The 25000-nt window shown below is 41.5% G+C and overlaps 1 protein-coding gene across 2 annotated transcripts in view; it reads right to left on the bottom strand.

Annotated features, from left to right (window-relative positions):
• Positions 1-21884, bottom strand: part of dlgap4b (discs, large (Drosophila) homolog-associated protein 4b) — a 111801-nt gene extending 89917 nt beyond the window's left edge. For both annotated transcript variants that reach the window (XM_039767916.1, XM_039767917.1), the window contains exon 1: positions 21656-21884. In XM_039767916.1, the coding sequence (XP_039623850.1) occupies positions 21656-21878 (223 nt within the window). In that variant the 5' untranslated portion in view covers positions 21879-21884. The remainder of the gene's footprint in view (positions 1-21655) is intronic.
• Between the last annotated feature and the right edge of the window lie 3116 nt (positions 21885-25000).

The following is a 25000-nucleotide window of genomic DNA, read 5'->3' on the forward strand; positions in this document are numbered from 1 at the left end:
AGGAGGCACATAAGATGGATGAGCAGCCCTGCCAGGAGTCCATGAGATCCCTTACCCGGACCGGAGGCCCCCGAATAAATGGGCAGATGCCTCGACTGGACATGAACTTTATACCTTCCTTGGTCATGGCAGAAGAACAGGACAGGGAAGGACTTGTCCCAGGTGCTAGATGGCAGCAGCCTTCCATATCGGCGCCCATTCAGGAACCATCAGGGAGCTGTAGTTCGGTAGCACAGCCCTGCTGGGGTCCGTGGGTACCGCAACGGGGTGCTGCAGAGAGATGCCCTCCCCAAAATATGGGACTTCCATATGACCTGCAAGTACTTCCATTGGGAAGTGGCCCTGGCAACTGAACTACTCCCAGGTCCTTAATAAAAGGGGCCGCACTTCCTTATCCAGGTGAGTTGGAGATGGGAGGATGTGGAGCAACACTTGACCAGAGGAGGGCAGTGCGGTGGTGAGAAAAGTCAAAGTCAAAGAGAACTTTATTATCATCTCAACCGTATACAAGTATACAGATAGATGAAATTGCAAAGCTCAGGGTCCATAGTATAATAACATGAAGTGCAAATAATAAATTAATAATAGAATAAAAATTTAAATTTAAAATTAAAACACAAACAAGAGAAGACATTGTGCAAAGACAAGACAAAGAAATATGAACATTGATACAAGGAATGGTATTTGCAATCTAGATACATAAATATAGTCAATAGATATGTAATATAATAAATAAATAAATAAATGATATACTGTAGATAATAGAGAAATTTTCAGTGTTTGATAACAGTTGTTTAAGACACGTGTAAAGAAAGAACCTGTGATTTTTGCTTGTGCTACTGTTGGAAGTAATTTTGGTTAATAAACTTTCTATTATTTGAACCCAGGACTCTTTGTGTGTTTGTGTTCGGGGTTCGGCGCTCGCTGACGGCCAGGTTTCTCTCACAGCACGCAAGCTTCATATATGAGGCCCATGGAGAGGAGGAGAAGGAAGAGGAAGCACAGAAGGGGTAGTACTGTATATTACTAGTTTTGTATGAACAGGCAACATCTTTTAGAGTACTTCGATCTGTGTAAAATATTCTGCGCTCCAGTCAAAAAAGTCTCTTTTGGACTCTTAACTTGTGTCTAGCTCAGTTGCGTGCGAGGTTGGGAGTGTGAGACACTGCTAACAGCGCTCACAGGTCAGGCATTGCCAGACATTTTCTTGGTTACCTCTTCATAAATCCTTTCATAGTTTATACGTTCTCAAACTAGCGACCATTTCCGTGACGCATATTGCCGTGCACATCTCCACCTACTCCCAAGAGCAGGCAAACACAGGCTGATCTGGTAGCAGGCGGTTTTTGGAAAAATCAGATCTAGTCACAAGGTAAGCTGTCAAGATTTATGAAATTGTGCAAAGAAAAGGGGTATTGTTGCTTGCAAGTCATTACCAAACAATCAGGCTTATTGTGTAGCTGTGGCCTGTGCTTCTGTTTGTATCTTAATGTTAGTGTTTATCTGGTCTGTTCATGGCGTTGCCTTGATCTGGAGCCAGTTATTCTAGGCCGGTGCCTCATTTCAGGTCCTGCAGGGCTGGTTAGGTAAAGTGAGGTCTAAAGTAAGGTAAAGCTAAAACGAGTTCATCTCTTGATAAACACTTTTAAATTAAGTAAGGGGGACTAGAGAACAACTCTTTATTATTTTTGAGATTATATGTTTGACTAATGCTTTGACCCAAGGTGACTTACAGGACACATTACAACTGTTTACAGATATTTTTGTAGATGGAGAAATTTTAGGTAGCTGATTCTCTGTGTGATTCTATGAACTGAGGATGCCTCAAGTAACTGACAGTTCCGATCACTTTATGTTTTCATTCAAACCCAGTATCACCAATGAAATACTGTGTCAACAACGTACAGGAAAACAAGTTGCCACACACGTGCGAGTAGGGGACAGATAAAGGGCCTACTGTAAATAATAGTAATTCTATGGGAGACCAGGGGGCGGCGAGGTGCACTAACTGTCTTTCTCAATCCCTAGCAGACATTTCTTGGGAAATCCCGCACGGTTACGGCACCTCCGGTCTCTGCGCCTCCGATGACTTTACTTTCTGGTCCGGGTTTAGGGGGGGTGGAGGGCCTATTGATGATATCACTTCCGGCCCTGATGACATCACTTCCTGCCCTGGTCTTTTGGACTCAGTCTTGTGATCATCTCACAATTATTTGAATTACCTTTTGCAATGTCAATTTATTCATATAGCACATTTAAAACAACATAGGAATGCTGTGGCCAAAGTGCTTTACAATAATAGAATAAAAGAAAACAAACAAATATCATAAATAGAAATAAAATATATGAACATAAATAAAACAAATAATAAATAGAAGTAATGTTATATAATCATAATGAGGAAACCATCAGTATTACTGAAGGTCACGGAAAGCAAGTGAATAGAAATGAGTGTTTAATCTCGTTTTGAACAGTTCAATTGTAGACGACTCCTTTATGTGATGAGGTAAAGAGTTCCACAGACGAGGAGCAGCAGCTGTAAACGCTCTGTCTGTCCCCCTTAGTTTGATACTCGGTACGAGGGACAACAAGAGACAACTGACCAGAAGATCTAAGCACTCTAAATGACTGGTGTAAAGCACACAATTCAGATGAAGAGGCAGGAGCAAGCCCATGTAAAGATTTCAAAACTAGCAGCAAGATTTTAAAATCAATTCGAAAACTGACAGGCAGCCAGTGTAAAGAAGCTAATATTGGAGAAACAGAGTCAGACTTTCTTGCCCCAACCAGAAAGCGAGTGGCAGCATTCTGGACCAACTGTAACCTGCGTATCAGGCATTTGCTAATCCCAGAATACAGCGAGTTGCAGTAATCAAGGCTAGAAAAGATAAAAGCATGAGTAGCTTTCTTAAGATCCCTAGAAGTTAAAAAAAGGCTTGATCTTACCTAATAGACAAAGCCTGAAAAAGCAACTCCTGACTAGAGAATTTACTTGTTTCTCAAAAGAGAGGTTACTGTCAAAGATAACACTAAGATTGCGGACTTGAGGTTTGCAAAAGACAGAGAAAGAGCCGAGAAGTCCAAGACCAATTTGGGCTTTAGCTGATGGACCCACTATAAGCACCTCCATTTTATTTTGATTCAGATCAAGAATATTATTAGCCATCCAGGATCTTAGTTCAGAAGGACCGTTGTGGAGATGATTAATTGCAGAGTCGCAGACAGGAATATACAGTAAACCTGCACAATATACAGGTGACTGTCCCAAACCTTTATGATGTTTTTGTGTTGTTCTTGTGACAACGTACTTGTTGTAATAAAGGTATCATACTGTAATGTCACCATGAATATTTTTTTTAAGTATTCTGTTCTTTTGGATTAAGATTAGACTTTATTTTTCGTTTTTTCTTGCTGCAAATTAATTTAATAATTATGAAGATGACATCTTTGCATTACTATTTTAGTTTGTATGGGAAGTATTTTACCGTTTCATCTCATCTAAATAGCCTCAACCTGAAAGCTTTGTCGTGTTTAAATGAAGTGTACCCTAGGAAAGCTGAAACACAAAGCAGGAACCTTAGAATGTTTTGCATAGCTGGTCTGTTGGCAGCTTCGGTCGCTTTTGATTCCCATGGAAATCAACCTTCAGCTTGTGTGATGATGAACATTTCCATTGTTTTCAGAAAGTGTCTGCTCTTCTAGCAGAAATGTGGGGGACAAGAAGAGTGACAGCCTTTTATTAGACTTTTTTTCAGAAAGAGTTCCCTCAGTTTCAGGTTAGCTTTGCTGGTGGCTTTACTGCAAAAACGCAGCTTTCCATCCAGTTGCTTTTCTGACTTTTGCAAAGAGCTCAGCTCATTTGCAAATTTGGATATTTAAATGGAGCTTCCTATCTGCTTAGCTGCTGGGCAATTGGAAAGCAGTTCTCCCTCTGGCATGAAATCTTTCTTTTCAATTTTCGATCTGAATCTGGATAGAGCTAACCATCTTGGAAATGTAACCTGGGACTGAAGAGTGCATGAATCCACCCAGGTTGTGTAATTCTTCGCATTGCTTGCATTTGCTCTTCTTCTTATTATTATTGGACAGGATTAGAAATGTGTTTTAGAGGGTCAGCTCAGGTTGGTCGGTTTGGAGACAAAGTCAGAGAAGCGAGATAGCGTTGGTTTGGACATGCGCAGAGGAGAGATGTTGGGTATATTGGGAGAAGGATGCTAAGGATAGAGCTGCCAGGGAAGAGGAGAAGAGGAAGGCCAAAGAGGAGGATTATGGATGTGGTGAGAGAGGACATGCAGGTGATGGGTGTGACAGAACAAGATGAAGAGGAGAGGAAGAGATGGAAACAGATGATCCACTGTGGCAACCCCTAACGGGAGCAGCCAAAAGAAGAAGAAGAAGATTGCTCTTATATCATGTAATTAAATTTGATTTTCAAGTAAAAGCTTGAAGCCAGTCTCCTGCTCTCCAGTTGTTACTAGTGAGCCAAGGGCTATAATTGATCGTCCCTTGTCCAGCTGCAGTCCCTTAAAGGGTACAAAGAATGTTTTGTGTAGTTTTCTATGGGAGGTAAACTGGGTTAAAGTAGAGGAGTGAACACAAAAGATTGTCCCAGTTGACGAGCAGCCAGCTATTTGAGGTCCTTAGGGCTGCAAACGTAGGGTACAATATGCACTGTGGGACAGGTAGGAGGTGACATTCAGCAGTCACAAAGCTGGTCTTGATATTGTTCTCCTATCCCACATTAAGAAAACAATGCAATGGGCTGGTTGGTGTCTTTCATGTTATCTGCATGCCACAGGTCATCTGATAACGGAATCTGATGTTCTCCATTTGATTAATTGAGTTTACCTAACCTAACCTGCTTACACAAAAATATAGTTTGAGTGTTTGTGCCAATTTGAGTTAGAATATTATTACCCTAGCCATGTTCTGTAGGTTGCTACCACCTGATTGCCAGTGTCATAAAGCATATTGTCATTGTATGATCAGTATTGAAGGTGGCAGCATGCTATGGCTTGCATCCAAGTATAAGGGTATTTTTGGTATTGTAATATTTATGTATTTTATTGTTGGTTTAATCGTTTCTGAGCTGTTATGTGTTATGTTTTTATGTACTTTCTGTTACAGTTATAATTATGTACTGTCACTTTAAATGTGAGTACGTTTCATGTTCTTTCTGGGTGGAACCCCAGGAGGCGGGACCACCTGTTAATCTCTGTTTGGGAACTGCCCCTTCCCTGTAAAGGCTATGGAGACTGGCAGTTCAAGTGGTGTATCACAATGACACTGAGTATAACTGAAATAAAAAGTCACTGCACAAAGGAAATTGGGAAATTATGGCAAGAAAGGTAGGAATTTTGAAGTACAGCTAGGCATCTATTCCAGGTTCAGAATTCAGTTTATGGGAATATTGTGACACAGAGAAACAGAGAAGGGTTCAAATTATTATAAACAGATTAAGAATAGGTAACTGTGGGTGAAATGGCGATCTAACATTGATTAATAAAGTATCTATCTATCTATCTATCTATCTATCTATCTATCTATCTATCTATCTATCTATCTATCTATCTATCTATCTATCTATCATATAGTGCCTTTCACATCTATCTATCTATCTATCTATCTATCTATCTATCTATCTATCTATCTAATTGGGAAAATACGAGATGGGAACTGTAAGGAATGTACACAATTGGAATTCATCGGACATGTCTTATTACAGTGTAAAAATATGAAATAGAGAGAGCCTGGATGAAAAGGTGGTTAATGCCTTTAGGTGTCCAAGACCTAAGTTTAGAAATCATATATTACAAAGGTCTATTAAAAGAGAAATGATATGTGAAAAAGTATTAACATTTTTAATCAGTTAGAATTATATTAGCGGAATATTAACTCCTCCAGTACAGAAGATGGCAGCAATGGAACAACAAAGTGTAAAAACTGCCAATAAAAAAGAAGAAGTCCAACTGGGAATCATTGTGATTGTTATTGTGAATTGTGAGTATTACTGTTTCTTGGTTTTGAGTTTCTGATTATATTTTTGATATTTGATTTTAAGACACAGAAATCTATATGTTGTTTTGGGGGAGAAGGTTGAAATAGTGAACGAATATAAATAATTAGGAGCTAACTTAGATAACAATCTTAACTGGAATGCAAATACAAAAAAAAATATTCTCTAAGCGTTAATTACTCCGCCAGTAAACTCAAACTATTTAAAGTAGATGAGGACCTCATGTTGTCCTTTAATCGCAGTATGATCCAGATTGTTATCACTTTCAGTTTCATTGCCTGGTTTAGTGGTCTAACAAACCAAAATTAAAAAAAGCTCCAGCAGATTACTAAGAATGCAATTAAAGTTATTGGGGCTGATGTAGACGATTTGACTAGTGTGTGTCAGGGGGCAATGCTAAAGAAACTAGAAATCATCTCAACTGACGACAGACATCCATTACATGTAGAACTGAACTTCAGTAAATCAGGAAGGAGAGTCACTTGGAAAACCCACACAAATTGCTCCAGAAATTCTTTTCTTCCTTGTGCCATACAACTTTTTAATAAGGAATATTAGAGAAAATGATTAAGGTTTGATATGTATCCTGTAACCATTTTAGTGTAAATATGCATTATCAAACTGCCTTACCTAAATTTGTCTTGTCTCTGTTTTATTTCCTTTGTTTCTGTCTCATTATTTGAAGGCTCACTAAGAAGACAAATTTCATGTTTTCTTGTGTAAACAGGACTAAATAAAGCAACCTTGAACCTTATACAGTATTCGGTTTGTCTAAGGATTCTGATTTTTTTTTTTTTTTTTGACTTGTTAACTTTTTGATTGCCTTTAAGGCAACTCCTTTAATTCCTCTGTTAGCTCGATGCAGCTTTTTCTTCATTATTTGGTGTTGTTTCAAGTAAATCTTAATCTAGATAAAGAATCTTTATGAGATATAGGGGGCTCTGCCCCCTGCTCGCTTCGCTTGCCAACCCCTAGGCGGGTGCTACTTGCTAGCCAATTCACGGATCTGCTGCTTGTGTACGGGGAAGCGGATGTGCAATTTAAACAGATTGTTATTTTCATGGGAATTGTTACATATGCATAATAGAACTATTTTACATTACAGCAAGTAGTTAACCATAGTAAAAAATAGTAAAATGTAATAAATTGAAAGAAAATTATGTTTCATGTTGCGTTAGAGGTATTCATTGCATTATATGTTTTCATTCTGTTTGGCTTTGAAATTAACATGCAAATACTTTTTAAACTGGGCGGCACGGTGGCGCAGTGGTAGCGCTGCTGCCTCGCAGTTAGGGGACCTGGGTTCGCTTCCCGGGTCCTCCCTGCGTGGAGTTTGCATGTTCTCCCGTGTCTGCGTGGGTTTCCTCCCACAATCCAAAGACATGCAGGTTAGGTGGATTGGCGATTCTAAATTGGCCCTAGTGTGTGCTTGGTGTGTGGTTGTGTGTGTCCTGCGGTAGGTTGGCACCCTGCCCAGGATTGGTTCCTGCCTGTGTTGGCTGGGATTGGCTCCGGCAGACCCCTGTGACCCTGTATTCGGATTCAGCGGGTTAGAAAATGGATGGCTGGATACTTTTTAAACTTACACTTTTACTGTAAAACTTCAGTAAAAACAATCTTTTGAATGAACTTCTTGTCAGTATCGCATTTAATTTTGATTCCGTGTTTGGACTTCCATCGTGACAACACAACGTATAACTGCCCGCGAGTGAATTTCGTTTCTTTCTCTCTAATAAATAATCCAACTTTTTTGAATGTTTGTCCCTGTGATTTGTTAATTGTCATAGCAAAAGCTATTCTAACGGGAAACTGTAAACTTTTTAATACGAAAAGCATATCGAGATCTCCTTTGGTGTCTAATTTTATCCACGGAAGATATACTACATTACCTTTCTTGTTGCCTGTTAAACTTTTACATGTCAGAATTGTTTTATCAATTTTGAATACAACTAATCTTGTCCCATTGCATGGCCCATCACTCAGACATAAATTATGCAATAGTTTTATGATACATCCTTCTTTCAACAGTAATTCAACTGGTGGAAAACCAGACAGTGTTAACGGTTGTAGATATTCGACGGGATATTGTAAGCTGATGTTTTCATCTTCTGCACCATCACCACCAACTGTTTCAGCTGTCTATTGATATGCATTTAACCAATTTGCCGTGTAAACGATTGACAATTTTCATGTTAATTCGTTTGACTTCAACGTTTCTCGGTGCTAGGAATGCCCGTGTACTCATTTCTTCTGTTGATAACCCTTTGGGATGAAATTCTTCAATAATATTTGGACATAATACGTCTTCTTTTACTGGGAACTTAAAGTGTGGAAAATGTAAAAATTTATAAAAGCTGAGAACGCAGGAACTGTGTCTGAGAAAAGCATTCACACGAATGAGAGGTGAGAGGACCGTGGGCGTTGAAAATGGTGGAGAGGAGGGCGGGACTTGAAAAAACCTCTTGGCAATAGTCTCATGTCAAGTATTTCTTTTATAATAGAGAGATGTCTTTCCAAACCAAGGTTTTATAGTTTGTTGTTCTCTTGGAAGACATTTGGATATTTTGGGACATTTTAAGTAATTTTGAGGCTTAGATCTCTTTGGGGTCTGTAAGGCCTGAAGCAGGACTGTGGGGTTAAAAGTATAATCCATTTGAACCAAGTGAGGCCTAATCCAGGCAGGCCAGACACACCTGGCATAGGTGGTGAAGGCTTTTGGAGGCCTCACATCCTTTTTGCTTTAATGGAGACTCCAGTTCATGACAGCATCAAAACATTCTACACATCGATGGTTAATTATTTACTTCATACTTCAAAGGTCTTTGGTTAACAATATATTAAGTTAGGGGAAAGGATTAATAATTAGCTAAGACTTCTGCTTATTTTTGAGTTGTCTCTTTTTGGTTTTGAAGCTAGAGTTTGCTCCTTCTGGTTTAAATCTTTTTAGCCTGTTGCAGGCTCCTAACAATCCATTTAATTTCTTTATCCTTTTTTCAGATTATTTTCAAAATTTTGCAAGGTGCAAAGGCCTTTACAGAGGTAAGTCTTTTTGGTGTGCAGCATGACTAAGGAATAGGAAGGCTTTTCGAGGGAAGAGAACAGTCCCCTGTCAAGCAGTGATCAATCTGGTTAGCCAGTCACCAAAATGAAATCAAAAGTCATAGTCCAAATGAAAACAGAATTCAAAACCCTAACACTGACCTGTTAGCCTTTCCTTACTAGTGCAAGTTTTTGCTTGGTATTAGCTTTTAAATCAAAAGTTCAGACAAAGTATAACACGTGCAGCTATCTTTTATAATGGCCGCATGACAACATCACCAGAGATATCATGTCAATAGTCATATGGCAGCACTCATAAAGACAACTCGGAAAAAAGCCTCCACTCATCAAGAAAAACACTGCCATAAGGTGGACTTGGTTCCAAACATAATCATGAAAATATATAACAATAAAAATAGTAATAAATAATCAATTCAAACACAATGTAGAAAAAGATTTACAAGGACAGCAAACAAGTTCTTAACAGAGGAGAGTCAGCGTGTTTGCAAGTTTCTACTGCAAATTGTCCAAATTGACAGTAATGACCCTATAAACCTATATAACTGTAGTTTACAAGCTAATCATTGCCTGTTACTAAACCCTCTAATTTAGTTGGTACTTTATAATGACCTGATTTTGCTCATGCCATAAGTTACGAGCAAGGCGATTTGTTCACAGAATTGTATTTTTTTCCTCTTATGTGCTTGATAATGGTACTAATTCAGCCTGTATGGCTCTTGAATAATGGCCAAGTCTAATGTGTTGCCTGTTTTCACCCTCATTTACATATGAACTGGTTCATGGCAGGCTTCCTGTTTTTTAAAATCCTGTCTAGCAAGGGATGGGAGTGAAGCATTTAAATAAAACAAAAGGGAGAAAACGCTCATGTGTGCCAGACTTTAGCAACACCTAGCTATTCTGCAATCTTTATACAGCTGTAAATCTAAGCAGAATGTGTTAAGACGTTTATTGAAACAAGGACTGCAGTAAGGCTTACATGAGGATGATTCATTGGAATAAATACTTGTAGCCAGCTTGTCCAGGTGGCAGACTGGGTGTTGTTTAGATTTGGTTACAAGTACAAGCCAAATTATCATCTTGGAGATCACTGGCTCAGAATTACAAAGTGCAGGACAGTCTACTGTATGATGTCTGATGTATGGTACATCCAGTCATCAGTTTCCTCTTAAAATCTATCTATCTATCTATCTATCTATCTATCTATCTATCTATCTATCTATCTATCTATCTATCATATAGTGCCTTTCATATCTATCTATCATATAGTGCCTTTCATGTCTATCTATCTATCTATCTATCTATCTATCTATCTATCTATCATATAGTGTCTTTCTTATCTATCTATCTATCTATCTATCTATCTATCTATCTATCTATCTATCTATCTATCTATCTATCTCTTGTGAAAGAAACTGAACCCCAAACCCCTAAACACGATCACATCAAGAGTCTCAGGTTCAAATAATGGAAAGTTTTGTTAAATTCACCTCCACAAAGTCGCAAAAGCACAAATACACAGGCTTCTCTCTTCTCACAATACCTCTCTTCTTCTTCTTACCACTGCACTGCCCTCCTTCATCAGTTGAGTGTTGCTCTATGTCCTCCCAGCTCCGACTCACCTGGGTAAGGGAGTGTGGTCCCTTTTATTAAGGACCCGGGAGTACTTCTGGTGCCAGGGCCACTGCCCGATGGAAGTACTTCCGGGTCATGTGAAAGTTCATTATAACAGGGAGCTTGTCTCCCTGCAGCGCCCTCTTGTGGCATCCAGTGATCTCAGCACCGCTCCTCTGCAGGACTACATTTCTCGGCATGCCCTGCTGGTTTCCCACTGGGCATTGATATCTGGGGCTACTTACATCTAGCGTGGTGGGGGAGTTAAAAGCCCCCAGCACCATCTCTCCTTTCCAGTGGGCTGTCCGTCCATCCCTTCTGGTGCTTCCTTCTGGGTCTGATCAACTTTTCCTCCCCGGTCAAGATACCTATCTGCCTGTTAGGAGTTTCCCATCCAGGTAAGGAACCATCTCCTCAACTGGTCAGGATGTCCGTCCAGCCTCCGTGGCATCTACACCACCTATCAACTGTATGCACTGTACAGTGCACACCATAATGTTTGGGACACATTTTTCTTTGATTTTCCCCCCCTGCTCAACAGTTTAAAATTACAAATCTAACAATTAAAAAACTGTACCTTCTCTGGTCCTCTTCAGCCTATATACTTCGGACTTCCAATACAACTCAGAGTCCTGTCACATGCAAAAGTTTGCTGATGACACTTCTATCGTGGGCTGCATCAGGAGTGGGCAGGAGGAGGAGTATAGGAAGCTAATCAAAGACTTTGTTAAATGGTGCGACTCAAACCACTTACAACTGAACACCAGCAAAACCAAGGAACTGGTGGTGGATTTTAGGAGGATCAGGCCCCTCATGGACCCCGTGATCATCAGAGGTGACTGTGCAGAGGGTGCAGACCTATAAATACCTTGGAGTGAAGCTGGATGATAAATTGGACTCGACTGCCAATACTGATGCTTGCTCTGTGTAAGAAAGGACAGAGCTGACTATACTTTCTTAGAAGGCTGGCATCCTACAACATCTGTAATAAGATGCTGCAGATGTTCTACCAGACGGTTGTGGTGAGCACCCTCTTCTACGTGGTGGTGTGCTGGGCAGGCAGCATGAAGACAAACTGGTGAGGAAGGCAGGCTGTATTGTAGGCACAGAGCTGGACAGTTTGACATCCATGGCAGAGCGACGGGCGCTGAGCAGGCTCCTGTCAATCATGGAGAATCCACTGCATCCAATGAACAGGATCATCTCCAGACAGAGGAGCAGCTTCAGTGACAGACTCCACAGTGTTTATCCTCCACACTAAGCGACTCTTCAGTTCCAACCCTGGTAAACGTTACCATTATACAAAGTTATTGTCTGTTATACTTGCACTTTTATCACTCTTTAATTTAATATTGTTCTTTATCAGTATGCTGCTGCTGGAGTATGTGAATTTGAATGTGACTAACCAAGTTTGACAGTCTATCTATCTATCTATCTATCTATCTATCTATCTATCTATCTATCTATCTATCTATCATATAGTGCATTTCTATCTATCTATTATATAGTGCCTTTCATATCTATCTATCTATCTATCTATCTATCTATCTATCTATCTATCTATCTATCTATCTATTATATAGTGCCTTTCTATCTATCTATCTATCTATCTATCTATCTATCTATCTATCTATCTATCTATCTATCTATTATATAGTGCCTTTCTCTATCTATCTATCTATCTATCTATCTATCTATCTATCTATCTATCTATCTATCTATCTATCTCCATGTAGTAATGACAACACTTTTTCTACTCAGCCCTTCCATTTCAGGGCACCGTAATGTTTGGGACAATTGGCATCACAGGTAGTTGTGATTCCTCAGGTGTCTTTCATAGCTCCATCGGTGCAGACACGCTGTAAGATACCTTGTCTTGCTTTTACCCTCAAATTACCTTTAGAGTATTTAGTTGTTATTGTGCAACACGAGGATAAGAAATATGAGGATACCCTTAAATGAAAGTCTGCAATGTGCACTTTAATCACATCTGAATTGTTTAATTTGCAGGAGAAGGGGGGAAAGTCAAGAAAAAACATGTCTTTGTCCCAAACATTATGGAGGGCACTACAGCACTACCTCCTGCAGCACAGTAACACCCTCCAGTGAATGAGCTAAATTTATCTATAACCCCTAAGAAAATATGACATGTAGTATACTACAAGGGTAAATCAAACAGTAATGACAATTTGAAAATGACATGGTAAGCACAACTGATGGAAGCTAACGCAATATGACACATTCATGATGGCTTATGGGTAGACCAAGCACACACAGCACAGTGCTCTGACGTTAGTCTAGTTGAAGCCAAGGCCAAATGAACATGGACGCCCTGCTGCGGGATGAACAACACACCATAGTGAGATTTATTTGGGCAGAGGGAGAGAAACCTGAAACTGAAACCTGCAAATGGCAGCAAAAGCGAAGGAATGTTGTGAAAACCTCCATGACTGAGCACTTCCCGATGCAGTGGCTGCAGCGGTGGAGGCAGTGCCACAGCGGCAGTATGAACGTCTTCCACGCCCTCCTTACAGTCCTTGGCCCACTTAAAGACGCTCTACACAGGGGTGTCCAGCTCCATACCCTGGTGGGCCGCAGGGCCTGCAGGTTTTCATTCTAACCATCTTTTCAATTAGTGAGCTGTTTTTGCTGCTGATTAACTTGTTTTGCCTTAATTTTAATTGCCGTGACTCAGACCCCTTAGTTATTTCTTTTACCTTAATGAGGAGCCAAGCAATAATGAAACACAAAACAAGCCGCCACATGACCAGCTAACTTGAAAATAAAGGAAGGTGAAGGTTTCTGTCATGTTGATCTGCTCTGATTACTAAAACATCTTGACGGTGGTCTTAGAAAAAAACAGAAAATGAACAGTCTGCTGTGGCAGAATGAGAGCAGAAACAAGTCATGATGTTCAATAACGGCTTTAATTAACAGCAAGAATTGGCCTCTCATTAAGAAACTGGTTGGAGTGAAATTGGCTGGAGTTTGATGTTTCAGTTTAGGTGGTCATCTGGTGGCTCTCACTTCTGTTTGGCTGCCATTTAACGAAGAAATGAATCAATTCAGAGGACTGAATCCTTAAAAACAGGGCTGTTAAAATGAAGGGAAACGGAGTTCATTAACAGTGAAAACTGGTCACTGATTAGGAAAAGGCTTAGAATGAAAACCTGCTGCCACTGCGGCCCACCAGGTCCAGAGTTGGACACCCCTGCTCTACATGGTCACAGGTTCTGCTTAGATGAGGCTAAGGATGCGGTGCAGGCCTGGATAAGGGAACAGCCGAAAAGCTTCTTCTCCCAAGGAATGGAGATATAGTGGAGAGATACAAGAAGTGTATCCACCATTAGGAGGACTATGTGGAGAAATGACAGAACTGTTACGTTCCTCTCCTCACAGTTACTGGTGTTAAAGGGTAAGTTGCCTTCACTTTTTGATTCTCCCATGTATAAAGGTGAATTCAATCTAATAGATAAAACCCTAAAATAAAATATACCAGATAATGTGATTTCCCCTAAAAATGTTTTGAAGAGCATGACCTGGAATCTATGACACCTTGGTGACTTCTGCTGAACCTGAACCAATCATAAAAGGCACAAAATAAAAATCACAGAAAGAGCTCGATAAAGGCAACTTACCCAATGCTTAGAGTGAAAGGCCTCTGCCAAGGTCCCGGTTTAATTTCTCATCATGTGACTGACGCCTGTTTAATGTTGCATGGCAACAGACCCTAATAGTAGGAATCAGGGATAAGTTACTGGCAAAGGGAGCGGCTAGGGGTGCAGCTCCAGCCAAATTTCTGAAGGATAATATACTGTTTACATCTCTGCGGCCCGGACAGAAAGAGGCAGTTCCCGGCATCAGAAAATTTCTCATACCAAATATACAGAAGAACAATTCAACACAACTGCTGCAATCCTAGCATAAGTTATTATTGGATATTCGATTCAATGCCCTTTTGTTAGCAGCACAAGGGGTTCCTCTTGGCTGTATAGTGCAAGCAGTAAATGCCTGGGTTCAGCCATCTCAGACTCCCTCTAACTCGCAGCAGAGTTAGATAAACGTATCGGTAAGGCGGCTACTACCATGTCCAGACTTAAAAAAAGAGTGTGGAGCAACAGCAAGCTGAGGTCCAAGTCTATAAAGCCTGTGTCATGAGCACCCTCCTTTACAGCAGCATGCCAAGCATGAGCAAAAGCTCCACGCCTTCCACATGCACTGCAACTCCTCAATATCTCTTGGCAGGAAAAAATCTTCAACAATGCTGCCCTCGAGAGGTCCAGGATCAGCAGCACATACATGCTCCTGAAGCAAAGATGGATGCGCTGGTTCAGGCATGTCACTCGAATGCCTGTAGGCCTGATACCCAGGGACCTATTATATGGAGAACTGGTAAATGGGAAAAGGCCTGCAGGCAGACCACAGTTGAGATTCAAAGATGTCTGGAAGAGAGACATAGACACAGACACGTGGGAAATGTTGGCCTCTGAATGATAATCTTGGTGGCAGGCGATAGAAAAAGGCATCTCCTGTTTCGAAGAATCGCTCACCCGACAGACAGAGGTGAAATGTCTATGAAGAAAGGCTCCTGACAGAAAAACCTGCATCAGGGTACACACGCACACCCACACACCAAACACATACCAGGGACAATTTAAAATCGCCAGTGCACCTAACCTGCATGTCTTTGGATTGTATATCTATACTAATAAAAGGCAAAGCCCTCACTGACTCGCTCACTCACTCACTCACTGACTCACTGACTCATCACTAATTCTCCAACTTCCCGTGTAGGTAGAAGGCTGAAATTTGGCAGGCTCATTCCTTACAGCTTACTTACAAAAGTTAGGCAGGTTTCATTTCGAAATTCTACGCATAATGGTCGACAATGTATGCCATGTTGAACTTTCTAATTTATGGCCCCATCTTCACGAAATTTGGTAGGTGGCGTCCCTGCGCTAACCGAAACCAATGTACGTACTTATTTCGGTGGTATGATGCCACTGTTGGTCGCCATATTGAACTTTTCAACGGTCTTTGTTACTTATGGGCCCATCTTCAAGAAATCCTACTTACGTACATATATACGTCCATAGCCTTCAGCTCGGTCACCGTGTGAGGTGGCGTTGGGTCCCCCATCCCAACGCCTCCCACGTTGTTAGCTGCCTGCCTATATAAGGCCGTCCGTCGCTCCAGTCTCTACAGTCTTAACTACAGCCTTTTTATTTAATCCACTGTTTCTCCGCTGTTTTATTGTTCATTTATTACGATTATAGTTATTGTGTAGGTATTTTAGACTTACTGTACATTGTTCAGGTACACATTTCCTTTATCATTCCAACCGTACCCCCATTAACATGTCTATCGAGGTGATCACCATCGATCAAAGAACTGTCACTTACCGAGTGGTTTCAATGCCATTCTCACCTAACTTAACTGTGGTGTATCACACCTGAGTTCAATTTCCGTAGCCACCCCCAGGCCTGATTACTGCCACACCTGTTTCAATCAAGAAATCACTTCAATAGGAGCTGCCTGACACAGAGAAGTAGACCAAAAGCACCTCAAAAGCTAGACATCATGCCAAGATCCAAAGAAATTCAGGAACAAATGAGAACAGAAGTAATTGAGATCTATCAGTCTGGTAAAGGTTATAAAGCCATTTCTAAAGCTTTGGGACTCCAGCGAACCACAGTGAGAGCCATTATCCACAAATGGCAAAAACATGGAACAGTGGTGAACCTTCCCAGGAGTGGCCGGCCGACCAAAATTACCCCAAGAGCGCAGAGACGACTCATCCGAGAGGTCACAAAAGACCCCAGGACAACGTCTAAAGAACTGCAGGCCTCACTTGCCTCAATTAAGGTCAGTGTTCACGACTCCACCATAAGAAAGAAACTGGGCAAAAACGGCCTGCATGGCAGATTTCCAAGACACAAACCACTGTTAAGCAAAAAGAACATTAGGGCTCGTCTCAATTTTGCTAAGAAACATCTCAATGATTGCCAAGACTTTTGGGAAAATACCTTGTGGACTGATGAGACAAAAGTTGAACTTTTTGGAAGGCAAATGTCCCGTTACATCTGGCGTAAAAGGAACACAGCATTTCACAAAAAGAACATCATACCAACAGTAAAATATGGTGGTGGTAGTGTGATGGTCTGGGGTTGTTTTGCTGCTTCAGGACCTGGAAGGCTTGCTGTGATAGATGGAACCATGAATTCTACTGTCTACCAAAAAATCCTGAAGGAGAATGTCCGGCCATCTGTTCGTCAACTCAAGCTGAAGCGATCTTGGGTGCTGCAACAGGACAATGACCCAAAACACACCAGCAAATCCACCTCTGAATGGCTGAAGAAAAACAAAATGAAGACTTTGGAGTGGCCTAGTCAAAGTCCTGACCTGAATCCAATTGAGATGCTATGGCATGACCTTAAAAGGCGGTTCATGCTAGAAAACCCTCAAATAAAGCTGAATTACAACAATTCTGCAAAGATGAGTGGGCCAAAATTCCTCCAGAGCGCTGTAAAAGACTCATTGCAAGTTATCGCAAACGCTTGATTGCAGTTATTGCTGCTAAGGGTGGCCCAACCAGTTATTAGGTTCAGGGGCAATTACTTTTCACACAGGGCCATGTAGGTTTGGATTTTTTTCTCCCTAAATAATAAAACCATCATTTAAAAACTGCATTTTGTGTTTACTTGTGTTATATTTGACTAATGGTTAAATGTGTTTGATGATCAGAAACATTTTGTGTGACAAACATGCAAAAGAATAAGAAATCAGGAAGGGGGCAAATAGTTTTTCACACCACTGTATATAAATTATTATCTAGTTAGGTCAATGTTTCTGTAATGTGATTGAGTGGGCGAGAGGACAGGTGGGGCTCGTACTCGGATAAGAGAAGGACTACACGGAGACTTTGGAAAAAAAAGGGTTTGGGTTTTACGTGGTTTTCGGAAGGCTTTTGTGCTCCAGGTGGTATACACGTGAGAACCTGTTGGATGCGAAGACAGGAAGAAGCGGATGTCAAAAAAAAAAGAAAAAAAATAGGTGTTGTGGAGTTTAGTGAGACAGGCGAACTAGTAGAGCTAGCCTGCAAAGAGGCACAGGATACTTCGGATAGCATTCCGTGACCAAAGGGAAAGACTGGCAGCTCCTCGGGCAACAAGGAAAAACAGCAAGTTTCAACCCATTTTGGATGGAATAGCTCCTTTTTGCTTGCAGTGTTTTGCCGTGAGCCTGCCTGCCTGCAGGGCAACTCCATCATTTTTCCACAGCGTGGAAGTGCCGTGTTTGGACAATGGACACTGATATTCACTCCACTTATTTGTGAGTACTGTGACCTTTTATGTTGGCTCATTAGAGTGAACGGGCCTTAACGTTTTTGGCCACCACGTTCCCGAGCGTCGACCAGGCCTGCAACGAGGGGTGTTTGTGTTAATATTATTTTTATTTTTGTGGCTGTTGGCTTGTCTGTGTGTTTGTGTGTGTATGTGTGTCTGTCTGTGGGCCCCTAAAGTTGTTACGTTAAAGTGAGGTTTTAGCAATTATTTTGCTCATATTATAGATTTGGTTATTGTGTTTTTCTTTAACAGTGGGATGTTTTAAGTGCTGGTAAAAGCAAACAGTTAAAAGTACATTTGTAAGGTTTAAGTACACTGCCTGAATCTATAGGTATTTGTTGTGAAGGGTAAATATACTGCAATTTGTGTGAGTTTTCTAATTTCTGTAATCTATGATTTGTGGGAATTTTGATTTGATCTTAGCTATAAATAGTTTTATTTTTTTAGATATTTTTCCAATTTAGTCAATATTGTGTTATATTTTTGGGAACATATTTGTATTGTAGACCCGGGTTCGCTTCCCGGGTCCTCCATGCGTGGAGTTTGCATGTTCTCCCCGTGTCTGTGTGGGTTTCCTCCCAAAGTCCAAAGACATGCAGGTTAGGTGTATTGGCGATCCTAAATTGTCCCTAGTGTGTGTGCCCTGCGGTGGGCTGGTGCCCTGCCCGGGGTTTGTTTCCTGCCTTGCGCCCTGTGTTGGCTGGGATTGGCTCCAGCAGACTCCCGTGACCCTGTAGTTAGGATATAGCAGGTTGGATAATGGATTAATGGATTTGTGTCACAAGTTACTAATTATCAAACAGCTGGCAGCTTATTACTGGGGAGTAGGTATTAGTTAAGGGATTCTAATTTATCCTCTAAAAACACATATTTAAAATTAAAGGGGTTTTCATAAATCAGCTTAGGGAAATAGAATTTACGAACGTAGGGTGCTATCCTGTGGCTAAAGGGTAAAGAAAGCGCTACACTTGCAACCATAAAAAAACCACGGCACACTGGTGATGTTATGTAAAAGGAGCATGAGCAATTCTTCTTCTTCTTCATTTGGCTGCTCCCGTTAGGGGTTGCCACAGCGGATCATCTTTTTCCATATCTTCCTGTCTTCTGTATCTTGCTCTATCAAGCAATAGGTTTCTAAAATATGGCTGATTTCACAGAATGAGTGAAATGTTGGATATCTCCTTTTCATTAGATGCATCTACATACACTTGTGAATGTATGACATAAATGTGCCTGACTTATGACTATGCACGTTAAATCTTCGCCATACAAGTGCCATATCATACCCAGAACAATTAGTTGTTTCCACTTGTGCAGCTATTTCTTAATCCATCTAATTTCCTCTTCAGCATCCGGGTAAGATGAACTTTTTTCCATCTGAACTATTATCATCAATATGCCTTTACTGTGGTTAATCACACTGCACTGGTGTAAAGTTGAGGACGATGGGTGTTAAATGCCTTTTATCTTTATTACATTTCTACTTGAAGCTAATAATGATGCAATTGATAAGGAAGATAAGCGTGGCTCTGTGTGTATGTGGATGCAAACTGAAGGAGAACACAGGCTGTGGGCCAATAACACTGCAAATTGGTGTGCAAATGTTAGTCCTCACAGTGTAATGAGGACAAGTTATTGCTTTTAAGGTAAGCAATTTTAACAAAAGTGGGGACATACACCTGGAGAAAAAAAAAATTAAACCTCATATGCAGGTCAAACAGACAATATAAAGTGTTAAGGAGAAACTACGCTGTAATTTTTGAAGACCTCTGCTATTTAATATTATCAGAAAAAGCAAAGCAGTAGAGCGTTGTACCGTGTTAGCCATAGATTGATACAGGAGACAGTAGGGTGAAATGACACCTTATATCGGCTAACTAAATAGATTACAAATGCAAGCTTTTGAGGCAGCTAAGGCCCCTTCATCAGGCAAGGTAGCAAAGGAAGAGGCAATGCATCAGGGAACATTTGATTGTGATTCATAAAAACAACACGTTACATCACCTCTTAAGCAGAAGTGGTAGTCATTTCCATTAAGCCGCTCAAAATGACATTCCAGAGTTATGCAAAATATCCCTTGGGGTTTTAATTACTCAGAGTAGACTGCACACTCAAGCTTCAAAGTGCTTGCTTTTTATTGTATCTCTTTCGGAGTTAGGGTTTTTGCACAATGGCTAACCCTGCGCTCTGACCCCCAAAGGTCATGTGAATAGACAATTTCCCCTCTGGGATTAATAAAATATACCAAAATATTTGGGCATGAGCGTCAGTAGGCACCCTTGGAACCAAGTTACCTGAACTATTCTACGAGGGATGTTCAAAAAGTTTCTGCACTTTTTAAACTGTTGTCAGGGATGCCAGGGGCCATGACCCGGCCAGGACGCCAGGAGGGACCGGAAGAGGGTCAGAGCCCTGCCTGGATCACGTGGGGTTTGTCTTCCGGGTTGCTTTGGGGGCCATGGGTCAAGGGCATGGAAGCCTTTCCCTGTAGGGGCCCATGGTCACCGCCAGGAGGCACCCCAGTGCCTTGGGGACCTGTTACCCCAGCACTTCCGCCACACCAGGAGGTGCTGGGGGGAAGATTTATGACAGCGCCCGGAGAGCAGCCGGGAGGACAGCCGGCACTTCCGCCACGCTGGGCGTGGCCAGAAGAAGATTGCCGGGAACACCTGGGGCTCATCCGGGTCCTCTATAAAAGGGGCCGTCTCCATTCATTCGAGGCTAGAGTCGGGTGGAAGGAGGACGAGGCAAGAGGAACTGTGGAGGCGGCCCGAAGACAAGGCATTGTGGCCAGGATTGTGACTGTTTGGGGTTTGTGCACGTGATTAAGGTCTGTGTGACCAATGGACTGGGGTCTTTGTGACCTTTATTGTAAATAATTGTGGAAAATAAACGTGTGGTGGTGTTTTATCAAGATGTTCGCCTGTCTGTGTCCGGGCAAAGTTCACACTGTTTATTAAGAATTTCAAAAGCAAATGGCATCACTTTTCTACATAGTCACCTTCGTTTGCAATGCAATTTTCCCAGCGTCGTACCAACTTTTCAATGCCCAATTACTACTCCTCCCGCCTTCATCGATTCCAACAAAAATATGAAAGTGCGGAAACTTTTTGAATGTCCTTCGTATAACATTTCAGTATTTATTTGTCGCTGTGATGTCATTATGGTAGCAATTCACAAGAAACACTCATAATTAATTGCAGGATTATAGTATTTGACGGTTCCACTCGAGTCCCTCTTTCTCTTGCACATTTTGGCTCAAAAACTAATCAGCATCTCATAACAGGCTTAAGTTTCGAGTTTGGGATTTTTCCGTCCAGCCGTTTTAGCTCTAGACCGTCCTCAAGAAACTGTGACACACACACACACACATACAGTAGTCATCATCGAGATATTGATGTTTTCGGTATCAGGGGAACCTAAAACATCGAGATCTGTCGAAAACCGGAGATCGAAATTTCTGACGAATCTAAAGCTTTCACTTCTTCCCCATAGACGATAGGTTATGGTCGGGGAGGGCACAAACCAAAAATGACAAGCCAGCACACTTGAGCTCTTGACCTGATGAGCTTGCCAACTCATACCACCCTAGTAGTAACCCTCAAGGTTTGGTATTACTTACTGGTGCTGGTGCTGAATGTGCGCACAGTAGTGGAAGCAGGCGTGGGAGAATCTGAGCAGATTGAGATGGTGTCGTCATCCTGGGAGCAGCCAGCTTGGATTGCCCGAAGATAGCTGTGGCTCCGAGAACGGAAGCAGGTAGGAAGTGGCAGGTCCAAGGCTTGAGAATCCATTTCGCTGAACACAGACTCGCAGGTCTCCTCACATTGGCTGCTTGTCTCCATCTCTTGAACCTGCAATGCCATAAACAGACCTCCAATCAGTACTTTATCATTGTTTACTTTATTGCATTAGAAATTTGTGACCCGCAATAGACAAAATGGAGTGAGTGGGAACTGGATACGTGAGCCACATTTGATGTGAACTAACAATCAGTGTCGTTTTCTGATCACTCATAAAGTCTAATTATTTTTTAGGGTGTAATTTGAATAGGGGGAAATGGTTTAAAAATCCTTTCATCCAAAATGGAGGGGATAGGACAGTTCAGATGAGATGGCAACACTCCCTTTTCCCCTCGAGTGGTGGCAGGTAGGGGTACAGCACAGAACTCTGGGCCTTATACATAAGTAGTCATAGAGGGCCCCTTCCTCTTGAAAATAAACTTTTCATTCCAGGCTTCAAGGTCCCCCAACTTCCTTAATGGGCCCTGTGTAAGCATTACCCTTTTCCCACCCACTACAATGCCCATAGTGCCAGGTCTGATACCACCTATTACCTTCGAAGTAAAACTGGCAGACTTACATGGGGAATGTCAACAAGAACTGATTAAGTGAAGTGGCTTTCCTAGCCTGAATCTGACTGTGGATCTGATAGGACATTTCCTGTTCCTGCCTTACATCCAATGATTCTGGGATAGGCTACAGCCTTTGTGACTGTGAACATCCAGAAGTCCTGATTGCATATTGAAAGGGAAGAGATGGTGAATTTGAGGTGACCATTTAGTGCATGTCAATGTCATGAGAGTGCATTGGCCTGATAGACCAAATTCTTTTGAGCTTCAAATGCAGTGACACGTAGTTATCATCATTTGCCTATGAATGCAGCTAACATAGGATAGTTCAAATTTGAGCCTAAATTGTCACTAGCTGCGTGTGGTCTTTGGGGCACAAAACAACCTGAAGACTCCCCAGCAGTTTTACTATATTGGTGAACTTGCAGAGGCGTCAGTTAAGTGGGCTGGGACAGGGCGTATCTTGTCCGTGGCAGAAATTGAGCGGGACAGGCTGGAACCCGTCTCATGCAAACATATGGTAGCTTGTTGGGTGAATGTACAACATGCATATACCATAAAGCTGAGTTTGCCGGCTAGGATTGAATGAGACGAGAGGTGCATGCAAGTGCCAAAATATTTAAAAGTGTACACATGTGCCATCTCACCAAGCGCAAGTCACACTTGTATGAGCTTCCAGATCTTCCATTGATTTCACACGACCTCTTGTGGCTGTGGATGAGTGTGAGCAGAGCGGACTGCTCCACACACACACTCACGCACACACACATCTTTCATAGTGAGAGATGAGGGGCATGCAATCTTTGAAAAATTGAAAAGTGCACACATGTGCCATCTCAGAAGGTGCAAATCACACTTGTATAAGCTTCTAGATCTTCCATTGATTTCACACAACCTTATGTGGCTGTGGTTGAGTGTGAGCAGAGCGGACTGCTCCACACACACACAGTCATGCACACACATGTCTTTCATAGTGACAGATGAAGGGCATGCAATCCTTGAAAAATTGAAAAGTGCGCACATGTGCCATCTCACCAAGCGCAAGTCACACTTGTATAAGCTTCTACTGTACATCTTCCATAGAATTCACACCATCTGCCATGGGTGTGGTTGAGTGTGAGCAGAGCGGACTGCTCCATACACACACACACACACTCAGACACGTCTTTCGTAGTGAGAACTGAGGTTCATGCAACTGCCAAAAAAATTAAAACGTTCATGCATGTGCCATCTAGTAGCTGTGGTTGAGTTTGAGCAGAGCCAACTGTCCCATACACACACACACACACACACACAGGTCTTTCGTTTATATATGTCTAATATAAATGGTATATAAATTGCATTCATTGAATGCTCAGATAGCCCACTGTGACAGAACCACTGGTCTGTCTCAGACCCACACACCAAATTGGTGGAACTACAGCACACTTAACAGAACCTAAAGGGTGATGAACTATGTCAGCACTTGATGAAGCAAGAGGAATCTCCATTGAAGGTCACCAGTGGTCTAGATGTGCAAATCAGGTGTTCAAGTTTGGTATGAAATGAAAGGCTAGGAGATGATTGCTGACTGGTCGACGTCTCGCTCTTCTATCAGCCTACAATGTTGTACAGCATATACAATGTTGAGACTTTTTTGAAGTATCAAGTTTCCTTATTCAAGTTCATATTGGAGATGACTTCACCTGGATCCTGGATCCAAAACTCTTTTTTTGTTGCAAAAAAAAATAAAAGCAACAACAATGGCTTTACTTCCTGAGATTGCTGAAGACACCAACCGTCCCACTGTCTATCCTTAACACATTTTACAGGGGTGTTATAGAGAGCGCACTATCTAGTTTTATTACAGTGTGGTTTGGGAACTGCAGCATTACTAACCATAAGATGCGACCGAGAAATGTGAGGACAGATGAAAGAATCGTCGGTGTATCTCTGCCTACCTTCCGAGACATCTTTAAGAAACGCTGCCTCTGTAAATCATCCAGCATTGTGGCCGATTCCACTTACCCCTCATTTACGTTTTTTGTCCTCTTCCCGATCGGTAAACGCTACTGCAGTATCTGTGTCCGCTCCACCAGAGAGCTTTCTACCCCAAGGATGTCCGGGTCCTTAATATCTCCACTACCTCCTGCTGATATGTGAACTTTATAAACTTTTCTTCTATTTAATCCTAATAACTCTGCTATTATTGTAAATAATAACTCTAATAAGAGTTTAATACCCCTAAAAATTAATTCAATAACTTAGTCATTTCTTCTATGTGTTACTCTGATGCATCATGTTCTGCATTGTCTGGTCTTTCTTTTATACTAAGTGTGTTGCACTTTATGCAGTCTTATGTTTTTGCTGTACATTATACCCTGGGCCTGAAGGCACCTGATTTCATCTCACTGCATGCTTTGTATTTGACTCTGATGACAAAAAAGAAGACTTGACTGAACATGAAAGGCTAGTTAAGCCATCTAGTATCTGGTTGCCACCAAAGTTTACTTCAGGATCGCTGGTGCTCAAGTGAGGCAGTTATTATCTGATAAAGTCAATGATAATACACTGGGGAATGGGGGACGGAAACAATTTTTGTTTAATTTAATACTTTAACTCTGTAAGACGTTTGGC

The sequence above is a fragment of the Polypterus senegalus genome, chromosome 10, assembly GCF_016835505.1.
Source record: "Polypterus senegalus isolate Bchr_013 chromosome 10, ASM1683550v1, whole genome shotgun sequence".
NCBI lineage: Eukaryota > Metazoa > Chordata > Cladistia > Polypteriformes > Polypteridae > Polypterus > Polypterus senegalus.